The sequence below is a fragment of the Ornithorhynchus anatinus genome, chromosome 7 (assembly GCF_004115215.2).
Source record: "Ornithorhynchus anatinus isolate Pmale09 chromosome 7, mOrnAna1.pri.v4, whole genome shotgun sequence".
Taxonomy (NCBI): domain Eukaryota; kingdom Metazoa; phylum Chordata; class Mammalia; order Monotremata; family Ornithorhynchidae; genus Ornithorhynchus; species Ornithorhynchus anatinus.
In genome coordinates, this window is record NC_041734.1 from 18,831,494 (window position 1) to 18,845,928 (window position 14,435).

Consider the following 14,435-nt stretch of genomic DNA (forward strand, 5'->3'; position numbering starts at 1 on the left):
TTGTCGATCAGTCACCGGTACTATGTGCAAAGCCCTGTACTAACTGCTTTGTCAGGCAGTTAGTACAGGGCTTTGCACAGAGTATCACAGTATGAGTTTGCAGTATCAAGGAGACAGACATTAATGTAAAGAAATAAAATTGTCTGCCACGGGACCTTGGGCAAGTCATTTCACTTCTCTGTGCCTTACTTTCCTCATCTTTAAAATGGAGTTTAAATCCCCCCACACCCCTCAGGCTGTGAGCCCCATGTGGGATGGGGAATGTGACCCATGTAATTTCTTCTAATTTCCCATCTGTGCCCCAGCATTTAGTACAGTAACTGTACGAAACAGCACAGTGTAAGCACTTAAATACCACACTTCTTATTATTACTAGATCATCAGCTCCCAGTAACTGAGGATGGGTAGGTATTGTGTGCTGAGAATACTGTCACAAACTTTTAATTTCTTTTTTAATGTAGTTCTCCATCTCGGAGAGATATCTGTAATTGTTGCCATTTTACAGGAGAGGCCAAGGCGCAAAACATTTGGGATGAACAATAATAATAATTATAATGACGGTATTTGTTAAGCACTAACTGTGTGTCAAGCACTGTTCTAAAATGCTGGGGTAGACACAAGTTAATCAGGTCGGACACAGCCCCTGTTCCACAGGTGGCTTCCCAGGCTAAGTGGGAGGGAGAACAGGTATTGAATCCTCATTTTATAGATGAGGAAACAGAGGCCTAGAGATCTTAAGTGACTGTCCAAGGTCAACCAGCGGACAGGTGGCAGAGCTGGGATTAGAATACAGGTTCTCTGAATCCCAGGCCTATGCTCTTCACACTGCCATGCTGCTTATCTAGACTGTAAACTCGTTATGGGCAGGATATTTGTCTACTAATTATATTGTACTCTCTCAAGCGCTTAGTACAATGTTCTGCACATAGTAAGTGCTCAGTAAATATCATTGATTGATTGATTCTGTTTCCTATCAATAGCCCAACGGGAAATGGCCTCCACTCTGCCTCAAAGAGAAAGAACCCACTTTGATTAGTAAAGCACAAAGGAACTAAATCTTGCCATTGTTTTAGGGGTCAAAGTGCCTCAGCCTAAAAAAAAAAATGCTATCAGATGTTTGATGATGTGGTCGTCACCTGGTTCTCCGCCCATCTCACTCACTGCTCCACCTCAATCTCAACCCCGGGCTCCTCTTTCACCTGTTTCTCTGTCCACCACTGCCAAGATAGTAGGCTTGTGAGACAGAAAAAGTGGTTGGTGGTGTAAGTGATGTGAAATGGTGGGGGAAGAAGGGGAAGAGTTTGGGAAGATGAGAAGTTCACTTTGAACATGTTAAGTCCTCCTTCACTGCCTTTTCCCCCGCACACTACCTTTTACCAATTGTCTAAAGACGTGTTTAAGCCAGGGCAGCAAAGGAGAAAAATCACGACTTTCACTCTTACTTCATGCCAGAGTGAGATGACTGCTGCTCATCTCTGTAGAAACAGTGTGAGAACCCTGGTCATTCCAACTGTTCGGCCACACATAGTAGTTATGCATAGACAATCATCCTTAGCACTTACGACTGAATCCATTTACACACTGTACCATTCATCTAGTCATTCTTTGCATTCACATTCATCAAGTCATATCTCTTCCTTATGCTCCCACTGTTTGCAAATATTTGTGTCTGGCTGGCATCCCACTCAACTGGAAGCTCCTCGAGGGCAGCGACCTTGGCTTTCCCGTCCACTGTACACTCCCAAATGTCGGTACCGCCATCTACCCCCAGGACAGGCTCACTAAGTAGATTGATGATGCCGATGTTAGAAACTGGATTGACTCTTCTAGAGCCTGCAGAACCCGTTCCATCCGTTAAACCGGATAGTAGGGCCAGTCAAAGCCATGGGGTTCTGTCATCAACAGCCTTGAGTGCCTAAGGTATGCTGAATGGCAAACCTGAGAAGCAAATGACAGAAATAAACCAGCTATTCTTACCTTTGAGGAAGTTTTAGGCTCATGGGAGACAGGAGGACCCAAATTTTCAGTAGGGAAATACAGAAAGGTGAAATAAGGGATAAAAAGCAGTTAAACTAAATAAGCGACTGTACAAACTAGTGTCTTGAGGGGGCAGCAGGTCCAGAAAGGTGGGATGATTAGTCGGAGAAGACCTCTTGGAAGGGGTATCTACAGTGGAAGAACTTTGAAAGTGGGGAAAGATGAGGTTTGGCAGTTAATGGGGGAAAGCAGACCAAGTAGGCAATGGGGTCAGGAGGTGGGAAACAGCTAAGCTAGCTGAGGAGGAAGTAGGTGGAGGAGGATTTCATTCTAGGTCAAGGGTCTCCCACAACTTCCAAGAATTCATCGGTAGAGATCATTTGGCGCGCCAATGTTTGCTGAGAGCCACCAGCACCCCACTGCCTGGTCATCTGTCAGCATCCTCTGAGGACCTAGGAGCCTCACCAGGAGAGGAGTGGGCCAGCCTCCTGGCTGACTTTCCAGACTCCTGTCTCTCCCCACTCCAGTCCTTACTTCACTCTGATGCCCGTAGCATTTTCCTACAAAAACGTTCAGGCTACATCTCCCCTCAAAAAAAAACCCCCAGAGATTGCCCATCCACCTCTGCATCAAACCCCTAACCATCATGGTCTTTAAACTCCCCCCATCTCACCTTGCTGACTTCTTATTACAACCCAGTCAACATGCATCCCTCCTCCATCACCGGCCTACTCAGCGTACTTCGATCTTGTCCATCTTGCTGCCGACCCCTTGCTTTCATCCTCCCTCTGGTCTGGAACTCCTGTCACATATGACAGACCACCATTACCCCCCCTTCACCTTCAAGCCTTATTAAAATCCCATCTCCTCCAAGAGGGGCCTTCCCTGACTAAGCCCACATTTCTCTTACGCCCTCTCCCCGCTGCTTCACCCTTGCTCTGGATTCATACCTTTATCCACCCCACACTAAGCACTTAGGTACATACACGTAATTTATTTTTATTAATGTCTGTCTCCCCCTCTAGACTCTAAGATCTTGATGGGCAGGGAACGTGTCTACCTTTGTTGTGCTGTACTCTCCCAAGTGCTTAATCCAGTGCTCTGCACACAGTAAGCACTCAATAAATATCGTTGATTGATTGACTGAGGCGGAAGCTGGGGATGGTAGCCAGGAAGAGGATCAGCCATTTGCTCTGACCCCTTCCGCCCTCATGCTTCACCCACTGCTGAGGGAGGGAGGGTGTTGGAGAAGGGGGGAGGAGCAGAATCCCCTACAAGAGAGAGTTCCCCCACAGGACACACAGCGGCTGGTACTCAAGACAGACTGTAGTTCAGAAGGATGCAGGGAAGCAGTGTGGCCTAGTGAAAAGAGCCCCAGCCTGGGAGTCAGAAGGATCTGGGTTCTAATCCCTGCTCTGCCCCTTGTCTGCTGTGTGACCCTGGGCAAGTCACTTCATGTCTCTGAGCCTTAGTGCTCTCATCTGTAAAATGGGGGTTAAGACCATGAGCCCCATGTGGGACATGGACCGTGCCCAATCTGATTAGCTTGCATCTACCCTTGCGCTTAGTACAGTGCCTGGCACACAGTAAGCACTTAAATATCATTTTAAAAAATGTAGGACTCCCTTAAATTGGCTGTCACTCCCCTAGCCGGTTGGACTGTCCATTTTTACCCAAATCTGACCATCGCCCCCTTCTCTTTCTTCCTGCCTTGGCTCAGATATCCTGCAGGGGCTTGTCGATTTTTTTCCTGGAACAGTTACTCTTCTCTGTGAGGTAATCTACTCCCCATCCATTGCTCCCCCCACTCCTTTTTTCTGGTTGTCTAAAATAATGTTTAAGCCAAGGCAGTGAGGGAGAAAAATCATGATTTCCCCTCCTACTTCATGACAAAGTGAGAGGACTGCAGCTCATCTCTGTAGCAACACCGTGCGCTCCCAAGTCAAAAATAAGCTAATTATCAAAACAAGCACTTGTAAGAGGGGCAATCACTGTAAACTGTGTTAATGGGAGACAATAGCTGAGGAACAAAATTACTCCTTGGATAGGTTTTATATTTTGAAATTCTTCCCAGGAATTCTTTGGGGGTAGGTTTTACATCATTGGCATCTAATTAGCATATTCTTTTCTACAGTGCAGACATAATCCTCATCCATTAGCTGACTCGGCCCCCGTGGCTTCAACCCCCATCACTCTGCGGCTGATTCTCAAATCTACCTTTCCCCTTCTCTGCAGTTTCCCATTTCCTCCTGCTTTCTGGACATCTCTACCTGGATGTACCACTGACACCTAAAGCTTAACATGTCTGAAAGCTAACTCCTCATCTTCCCTCCCAAACCCAGCCTCTCCCTTCCCCCTCATCCCACCCCCCCGCCCGCCCGCAACCCTTCCACAGTTTTATATCACTGAACACACCAGCAACAACTTTCCTGTCTCACAAGCCTGCGGTCTTGGCATTATCCTCGATTCCCTTGTCTCCTTCAACCCGCATGTTCAGTCACTTCACTAAATCTTGTTGATTCTATTGCCACATTCTCTCCAGAATCTACTCCTTCCTCTCCATCCAAACCATGTCCCCAGTGGTTCAAGAGCTTGTCTTATCCCATCTCTGCATCAGTCTCCTTTCTGACCTCCCTCCCTCCCTCCCATCCATCTCCGTATCAAGCGGAAACTCCTCACCAGAGTCAAGGCAATCAACTCTCTACCCCCTAGCCCTCCTTTTCCGGCTTATACATCTTCACTTCTCTCCCACTACAACCCAGTCCACACTCTTTGTTCCTCTAGTACCAACCTACTCGCTGTCCTCAGTTCTCGCCTCACTCACCATCGACCTCTTGCTCACTCACTCCCTCCTGCTTGGAACTCCCCTTGCCATATACACACAAGATCAATACTCTTCCCATCTTCACAGCTCTAATGAAATCATGTCTCTTCCAGGAAGCCTTCCCAGACTAAGATGTCATCCTCCTTCCTTATTATCTCCTTTCTACTCCCTCTCCCATGCACATAATCCCATCCCCTAAACTCCAGGCACTCTCTCCCCCATCCCCGCAGCAATTACGTACAAATCCTTGGACTCAGTTCCTTTCCTTACCTGTCATTTATTTTAGTGCCCATCTCCCAAGTGCTTAGTACAGTGCCCTGCACGATGTAACTGCTTGATAAATACCACTGATTGGCAGATTGATGGGCACGTCTTCAGTCCAGTGTGCAGAAAGGAATAATAATGCCCCAAATTCCTATCATGCTTTGTATTTTTCCTAAGCCCTGCCCTGTGTCAGTAATTGCATTTTACTCATACAACATTCCTCTGAGGTAAGAGGACCCAGGGAGTCTGACAGATGAAGCAATTGAGGCCCCCCCAAGAGATTTAGTGACTTGCCTAAAGGCATACAGCAGGCCAAGGGCAGAAGTGGGAACTCCTAACCAGGCCTCGTGTTGTCCTGACCTGTGGGTTTCTCCTAGACTACCCAGACTGAGAGAGAAACACGAGACCCACCCTGTTAAAAGCCACACCGTAGGAGGCCACAGGCCTTTTAGAGTAATAGTCCTTTCCGTTTCCTTGATATAATGAAGGGCCTTGCTCCTGAGCATTCCCCATGGAATTTTTAATGATTGGATTAGTGAATCTCTGCTTTGCCATGAGTCATGAACTTTGACAGCTCATATTCAAAGGAGAGATACTCATTGAGGCCTTTTGACAGCTGTATCAGTTCCTAGTAAAGTATCTTCATTCCACCTCGGGGCAAGTGATGTTTCTTTTACTCTGTTTCTCTCCCACCACCAAAAATGAAAAGCACATTGGCCTTGCTTTCTTGTTTGAAAGGGACCCGGGGCAGACAGGTTCTTAAAGGCAGCGTAGCTTATCCAGAGAAAGGACTTTGCCGTAATTCAGGAATATCATTTGGAGGTTCAACTCTGTTGGGGGTGACAGGGCTCAACACAGTGGCCGGAGAGAGCTTGGTTCCAAGACATTTTGAAATACCATCTCCCGTAGTCAATCGTTCCCAGTGAAACACCGGTAACTGCCTAGTATGGCTACTTAGGTATCGCTCCCTCCCCAGTGCCAAACAGAAGCCTGCAACTTTCAGCCCTGAAGGCAAGTGCCTTGATTGGAATTCTGACTTGATTGTTCACTCTTTTCCACCACAGAATTGGAAGACTTTTTGATGGCACAGAGCCTATTGTTTTGGACAGTCTCAAACAACATTATTTCATTGACAGAGATGGGCAGATGTTCAGATACATCTTGAATTTCCTCCGAACATCAAAACTCCTCATTCCCGACGATTTCAAGGTGAGACTTTAACATTATGCTCTAAATGAGGTAGAAAGAAATGGCGAAACGTGGAGTGCTGACAAAGAATACTTGTAGATTTTCAGCATGACCCCTCGAGCTAGTTTCTGAAACTCCTTCAGACATTAAAGTCAACTCGGATGATGGTTATAGGGAGGGGATCGGTTTTCTGGTCAGTTCCAGTTTAGGGCTGGGTAGAGAATTCAAACGGAGAATTATACTAAAGTGGGAGACCTGGGCACATAGGCAGCAGAGTAAAGTTAAATAGGGACAGTGGGACTTGGTGAAAGACACCCATTGCAGGTTGGGGAAGCTGTCAGACTGGAGCTAGTGGAAAAGGCCAGACATGCAAAATCTCAGCCACACACACCCAGAGCTAGACAGAGCGAGCACAAGCCATACAATATACAGAACCATCAACATAAATGTAGACTTTGTGAGCAGAAACACACCAAGGAGCTCTGGGTGGCTGCCATGTCTTTAGACACAGTCCTTTAGACCAGGTTTCCCAGCATCCTCTGCCAAGAATTTCTTCTGGCATCTGTCCAAACTTCCCAGCTTTCCTCCTCAAGCCCTCGCCGCCCAGTTCTGATCAAATCCAACCCTGATGTTTCCTTTGTCTTGAGGGCTCCCCTCTCCATCCTCTGCCTGCCTTTCCAGCCCCACAAGCCCTTGTGGGAGTAACAGAATGTGAGACAATGGAGATTCCAGTGAACCCCGGCCTCCCTGTTGACTTTCCCATCCCTCCTTGCCTCACAATCCCACAACCTTGGTGTGGTCATCGACCCCCTTCTCTCCTCCTACCAGCACAGTCAGTCTGTCAGCAAATCCCGTCAGTTCTTCCTTCAAACAGCTCTAGAATCCGCTCCATCCTATCCACCCAAATTGCCACCCCACTGGTTGAAGTCCGTCTCGACTACTACACTGGCCTCCTCCCTACCCTGCCTCCTGTCTCTCCGCTCTCGAGTCCTAACTTCACTCTGCTGCCTGGAGTGTTCTTCTAAAATGCTGCTCTGCCCACATCTCCCCACTCCTCAAAAACTTCCATCCATCCCTCTCTGCATCAAACAGAAACTCCTGGCCAGTGGCTCTAAGTGATTGATTAACCCATGAAGTGGCTACACATTTGTTTGGAATCAACTCACTGACCCTTCCATTGAAAAAGGACTAGGGACGTTTTCTGATGGAGTAACTTCCAAGCAGCCTGAGACCAGAGCATGATACGTCACAAGGTGTACTTTGAAGTGCAGTTCCCGGAAAGTATAATCTGTTCCCCTTCCTGGGCTTAATCCCGGTGGTCGTGATGATTTGCCCCTTTATGTACAAAGCTTGGGCCGGACGTGTCGGTTAAACTTTCCGAGTCTGAACAGCAGCCTGGGGCCATGTGATTTCCATTCCTGCATTATCGACAAATAGGCCTGCAGTGGGCTAGGAGAGCGGTGGGTGAAAGGCCTGCGAGGAGGGCACCCCTGTCCTCTCCAACCTCAGTCGATCGTATTTATTAAGCGCTTACTGTGTGCAGAGCACTGTACTAAGCACTTGGGAGAGTACAATCTAACAGACGTATTCCCTGCCCACAACAAACTTACAGTCTCGACTCATCCTTCTGAAGGATGTGGACCAGTCTTGTGTGGTTGCCGTAGTATCTCCGGCAGCCCCCTCTCCTGCTTCCCCAAGTTAGATCACCAGGAAGGGCACCAGAAGGCAGCTCAGCTCCTCACATGCCTGCGATGGTCCAGAGAAGCAGGGTTGGTTGGCTCTACCGAAGGTGATAATTAATAATAATAATTGTGGTATTTGGTAAGCGCCTACTAGTCATAATGAGACTAACGATTGTAATTTTCGGTAAGTGCTTACTGTGCGCCAAGCACTGTACTCTAAGCGCCAAGGTAGATACAAGATGGTCCGATCAGGTGCAGTCCCTGCTCCACATGAGACTCACAGCCCAAAGGGGAGGGGGAACAGGGATTGAATCCCCATTTTCAGATGGAGGACACTGAGGCACAGAGGAGTTGAATGACTTGCCCGAGGTAATGCAGCAAAGCTAGGATTAGAACCTGAGTCTCCTGACTCCCATTCCTGGGCTCTTTCCATTAATCATAATAGGGAGCCCATGTAGGACAGGGCCTGTGTCCAGCCTATCACTCAATCAACCATATTTACTGAGCGCTTACTGTGTGCAGAGCACTGTACTAAGCACTTGAGAGAGTATATCACATAACAGTAGAACCTGATTAAAGTGCTCCCACCCCAGTGCTTAGAACAGTGCTTGGTATCTAGTAAGAGCTAACAACTATCCTAATAAAACACATCCATCCATTCTCTTGAGAAGAGCATGGCGTAGTGGATAGACCACTGGTCTGGGAGTCAGAATAATAATAATGGTGGTATTTGTTAAGCGCTTACTGTGTGCAAAGCACTGTTCTAAGTGCTGGGGGGATACAAGGTAATCAGGTTGTCCCACATGGGGCTCAGTTTTAATCCCCATTTTACAGATGAGGTAACTGAGGCACAGAGAAGTTAAGTGACGCCCCAAGTCACAGAAGGAAATGGGTTCTAATCCCGGCTCTGCCACTTGTTTGCTGTGTTGCCCTGGGCAAATCACTTCACTCCTCTGGGCCTCAGTTACTTATCTGTAAAATAGAGATTGAGACTGTGAGCTCCATATGGGAGGGGGACTGCGTCCAACCCAATTTGCTTATATCCACCCCCATGTACAGTTCCTGGCACATAGTAAGTGCTTAAGAAATGCCACAAGTATTATTATTATTATTGTTCTCTTATTCCTGGGGCCACCTCTCCTCTGAGGAACCTGCAGCTCTCAGAGCAGGGAGGCACCTCCTGCCCACTCCAGCCTGGCCAGGAAGCTGAGCCAGTCAGTCAGTCCGTTTATTTAATTATTGAGTGCTTATTGTGTACAGAGCACTGTACTAAGTGCTTGGGAGACTATACTATAATGATAAACAGATACATTCCCCACCCATGACGAGCTCACGGTCTAGAGGGGAAACGGATATTAATATAAATACAGAAATGAGATATGGACCCATTGCTGGGTAAGGATTGTCTCTATCTGTTGCCCAATTGTACTTTCTAAGCACTTAGTACAGTGCTCTGCACACAGTAAGCGCTCAATAAATACGATTGAATGAATATGGACATAAGTGCCGTGGGGCTGGGAGTGGGGATGAATACAGGGAACAAGTCAGGGGGATCCAGAAGGGAGTGGGAGAAGAGGAAAGGAGGGTTTAGTCGGAAGGCCTCTTGGAGGAGATGGGCCTTGGATGAAGCTTTGAAGGTGGGGAGAGTCACTGTCGGACAAGCCCGGGCGGTAAACGGTTCCCCTCACCTGGTCGTCCCCCCAGCAGTGACTAAAAGCAGCGATGGCAGCAGCGGCCTCCTCACCCACTGGCCCCCTGAGCACAATTTGGTTCAACTCCTCGTCCCCGACCTCGAAACCAATAAGTGTCCAAGGGAAACGAGCCCACCCGGGAAGCCACACTCTGTCTGGACTAGGGGTATGGGAGGTTGGATCAGAGCCTCTGTTGGGTTTGATCGAGCCGTGCCCTCTCCCTGAAGCCTGGGGGACGTTCCCACGGGAAAGGGAGTGATTGCAGTGCCTAGCGGTTTCCACCAACCGTAAGATGACTTCCTTTCCTCGGCCGGCCTTTACTCGGCATCCGCCCTCTCCCCCCGGGTGGCTACGAGTCTCAAGCCCCCATAGGCCTTTGCCTCTCCGCCCGCCGGCAGCTCGGTCACGCCGTTATTTTGTGACAACCCAGAAAGTCAGCCAGGTGCAACCAACTTTCCAAATGCTCTTTCGAGGCCCTCCCTCTCTTGAGTCCGGTCTCTCTCCATATTTACCTGCCTGCATTTTATGAACTGCTAAAGAGGCCATAAATCAGCACAGACTTGGCAGAAGAGACTATCTTAATTGTGACCCAATTAAGATAACAATTCTTATCTCACCTGCCCAAACAAAAAAAAAAAAAAGGGAAGGGGGGGAATGGAGCTTCTGTGAAGGCAAGAGGGAACCAAGGCAAAGGGGAGAGTCTCCCTCTGAGCCGTTTTCTGGGCCCACTGGCTGGATGCGATGCCCCCGCCTTTTATTTTATAGGACTATACCTTGTTGTATGAAGAGGCCAAGTACTTTCAGCTTCAGCCCATGCTGATGGAGATGGAAAGATGGCTGCAGGAGCGGGAGTCCGGCCGCTTTTCTCGGCCCTGCGAGTGCCTGGTGGTCCGGGTGGCCCCTGACCTCGGCGAGAGGATCACGCTGAGCGGCGACAAGTCCTTGATAGAGGAGGTGTTCCCGGAGATCGGCGACGTCATGTGCAACTCGGTCAACGCGGGCTGGAATCACGACTCGACGCACGTCATCCGCTTTCCCCTCAACGGATACTGTCACCTCAACTCAGTTCAGGTATGGAGACGTTCCGGCCGACCCCTCGGCTCACCTCCCCCAGGCTCTGAGGCCTCACGTGACCCGGGGGTCTCGGGAGCAGGGACTCCCAAAAGTAGCCGTCAATCAATCAATTGATATTTATTGAGCGCTTACTATGTACAGAGCACTGTACCAAACGCTAGGGAGAGTTCAATATAGCAGAGTTGGTAGACACTTCCCCTGCCCACAACAAACTGGTGGGTCCATTTTACAGATGGAGACCAAAGCCCAGGGCGGGGAAGTGGCCGGGCCAAGCTTGGGATAGATTCTCATGGAACGAGCACCCCCCATTAGCTTTAGGGGAGAGCTCTTAGAGTTGACTGAAGAGGAGTAGAGGGGTACCAGGGGTCCTGGTGCAGCCTAGTCGATGATATTTATCGAGTGCTTGCTGTGGGCAGAGGACTGTACTGAGCACTTGCGAAAGGACTGTACAACAGAGTCGATAGACATGTTCCCCTCCCACAAGGAGCTTACAGCAAGCGTCTTTCAGACAAGTTTCCCACTGTGAAACTCTGATCGCCATGTGGGACAACCTGATTACCTTGTATCTACCCCAGCACTTAGAACAGTGCTTGGCATATATTAAGCGCTTAACAAATATATCATCATTATTATAATTGACAACTTCCCTGCCCTTAATGAGTTTGCAGTCTAGAGGGAGAAGCTGAAAAACAGTTCCCACATGGGGCTCATGGTCCAAGAGGAAGGAAGAATAAGCACGGCAACCTCATGTTATGTATGAGGACACCGAGGCACAGGGAGGTTACGTGACTTGCCCGGGGTCACACATGACAAATGGCAAATGACAGAGCCGGGACATTCCCCGGGCCTCCTGACGGCCAGCCCTGTGAGCTTCCAACACGGCCCACCTTCCTCCCAGCCCACAGAGTCCCGGGGTGAATTGGTTTTTAAGCCACGGAGACAGCCTGTGTGTACATTTTCTCAGAAGAGGAAAGGTTGTATCACCACCTATTTGCTAGAATGGTCTTCGGTTGCTTCCGACTGGCCACTTTGGATGCACTTTTTGCTTTCCCTTGGCCCATTAGAGTCCTTCTTTCTCTCTCTCTCCCCTGCCACTTGCTGTCTGTGCGCAGTTCTGTTCCTAAGAAGGCCAGGGGCAACTGGCAGAGGAGGAGGAGGAGGAGGAGGACCACCACTGGCCGACCACATCTGGTCTTGGCCTGCAGACAGGCTGCACCTCCAGGCTGCACAAGGTAGTCTTGCTTGGTCAGAGCTGGTTTCTGGCTCCGCTCGAGCCTGGACATCACAGTTTATACTGATCCTAAAATAGAGCCCAGGTTGTTTCCCAACTGCGGTTCTGGCTTGGCAAAGGAGGTTCCTTCCTGCATCTCAAGCATACTGCCGGCCACTGTACGGAGAAGCTCACTCTGTAATATAGCTGCATTTTTAAGTCATTTATAAAAAGTCAACTCCTTTAGTTTTTGATTGGTGACATTTTCAACACATTCAGCTGTCAAGTTTCCCCACGTGAAACTCACAGCATTGTGGCCTACTGGAAAGAGCCTGGGCCTGAGAGTCAGAGGACCTGGGTTCTAATCCCAGTTCAGCCTCTCGTCAGCTGTGTGACCTCGGGCAAGTCACATCCCTCTCTGAGCTTCAGTTTTCTCAACTGTAAAATGGGGATTAAGACTGTGAGCCCTATGTGGGACAGGGACTGCGTCCAACCTGCTTAGTTTCTGTCTACCCTAGCCCTTAGTACATTGCCTGTCACCTAGCAAGCGCTTAACCGATACCACCAAAGCAAACAAAAAAATAAATCTCTCAGCTAGGCAGGCCTTGCCGTGGGAGGAAGTTCGGTAGAATCAGTAGACACACTTGCTGCCCTCAAGAAGCTTCCAGTCTAGAGGGACCAGGCCATAGTCTTTGGTGCAAATTGCCAAATTAGACGTTAGAGGCAACATCTTCACTTGTTTTTCACTAGTAAGTAAGCTGGAGTGTTGAAACTCATAAGCTCTAAGACAGTGTTTCAGTGGGTGAATAAGTCACTGGGAATGGTAAAGTTTGAGATTCGGCTTCTAGAATCATTCCCATAGATCACCTGCTAAGCAATTCTCTTGGCTGAATCCAGTACCTGTAACTGCAGTAGACTACCGGGTATTTTAGATGTTTTTTTTCTCCAGTTCACACATCACCGAACCAGGGTCAGATCAACGGTGAAGCAGTGCAGCCTAGTCGATAGAGTTCGGGCCTGGGAGTCAGAAGGACCTGGGTTCTAATCCCCGGTCTGCTTTGAGACCTTGGGCAAGTCACTTCACCTCTCTGTGCCTCAGTTACCTCATAGGTAAAATAGGGATTAGGACTGTGAACCCCATGTGGGACGTGGACTGTGTCCAGCCTGATTACGGTGTATCTACCCCAGTGCTTAGAACAGTAAGCACTAGACGCTAAAGCGCTAAAGAAATACCATTTACCTCACATCCCAGCTGCTTCTCGGTGCTCACGAGTGGGTTGTCCTTTTGTCTCGGCCAGGTCCTCGAGAGGTTGCAGCAGAGAGGATTTGCGATTGTGGGCTCCTGCGGAGGAGGCGTGGACTCTTCCCAATTCAGCGAATACGTCTTGAGGCGAGAACTCAGAAGGACATCTCGGGGACCCTCCGTCATTCGAATAAAGCAGGAGCCTCTGGACTAGACGGACTCGTTTCTTATGCAAAGACCACCGCCGCCACCACCACCAACAATCCCCCCGCCCCCTTTCCCCCTTCCAAAAAAACGGGACCAGTCCTGCGTGCTCGGGACACCCGACCAAGTCCTGAGACACATTGCTATCCGATAGAGACCGCATCTGTATTCCCAGGGGAACAATTGGAGTCGTAATAACCTCAAGGTGTAAAAAAATATATATATATAAATATATATATAAATATATATATATATATGTAAAGTCAAAAGTAGGAAATGCAAAAAAACCAACAAAAAAACAAGTGGTAGCTGCAGTTGGTGCTGAGGGCCAGATGTGTCCTGGGCTTCCTGAGGTCACGTACCAATAAACCAAGCCATGACCAATGAGGACACAGTCTCCTTGACATTCTCCATTACCAGTCAGCCATACGCTCACGTTTTTACACCTTGAATCAAGTTTCTTTGCCTAAGGAAGTTTGTGTGTCTTAAAGGAGACAGGGCAGGACTTCAGAAAAAAGAAAAGAAAAAAAAACCACCACCCATCCATGAGCACATTGCATTCGGAAGCGGTCAGGCAGAAATTTTAAAACGTAGTTTGTACAGAAGTTACATTTTCGTCCGCCTCACAGATATGAACATTACTTTGTTTTTAAACGGATAGGTTTTGCAAAGGGGCCAGAATTATTACTTGTTAGAGTTGCTCTGGTTTGAATCTGCTGCTTTCCTACAATTTTTCAAATTTTATAATGTATTAAATACAATAAACTCTGTTTAAAATAAAGAGGGTCTGCGTCAAGCCCACCGGGGAGAGGGGAGGGACGCAGGATTGAGTCCCAGCTCCGAGCCTGATGGGTTTGGCTCCGTGGGGTGGCCGATGGAGGAGTTTTTCCAGAGACGCCACAGGTCTGGAATTGAATGTCCATCCCGAAGCATGTGCTTTGAGTTCCTGTGGGACTGGTTTACTCCACATCACACCTCCCTTTTTTTTTTTTAAATGGTATTTGTTAAGCACTTACTTAGGTGCCAGGCACTGTTCTAAGCGCTGGGTTAGAAACTAGTTAATCAGGTTGGACACAGT

At 48.5% G+C, this 14,435-nt stretch overlaps 1 protein-coding gene across 7 annotated transcripts in view; it reads left to right on the forward strand.

Annotated features, from left to right (window-relative positions):
• KCTD1 (potassium channel tetramerization domain containing 1) overlaps nt 1-14,138 on the forward strand; it is a 102,150-nt gene extending 88,012 nt beyond the window's left edge. For all 7 annotated transcript variants that reach the window (XM_029069476.2, XM_029069478.2, XM_039912587.1 and 4 more), the window contains 3 exons: nt 6,130-6,274; nt 10,392-10,697; nt 13,209-14,138. In XM_029069476.2, coding sequence (XP_028925309.1) covers nt 6,130-6,274; nt 10,392-10,697; nt 13,209-13,367 — 610 coding nt within the window. In that variant the 3' untranslated portion in view covers nt 13,368-14,138. The remainder of the gene's footprint in view (nt 1-6,129; nt 6,275-10,391; nt 10,698-13,208) is intronic.
• Nucleotides 14,139-14,435: the final 297 nt, after the last annotated feature.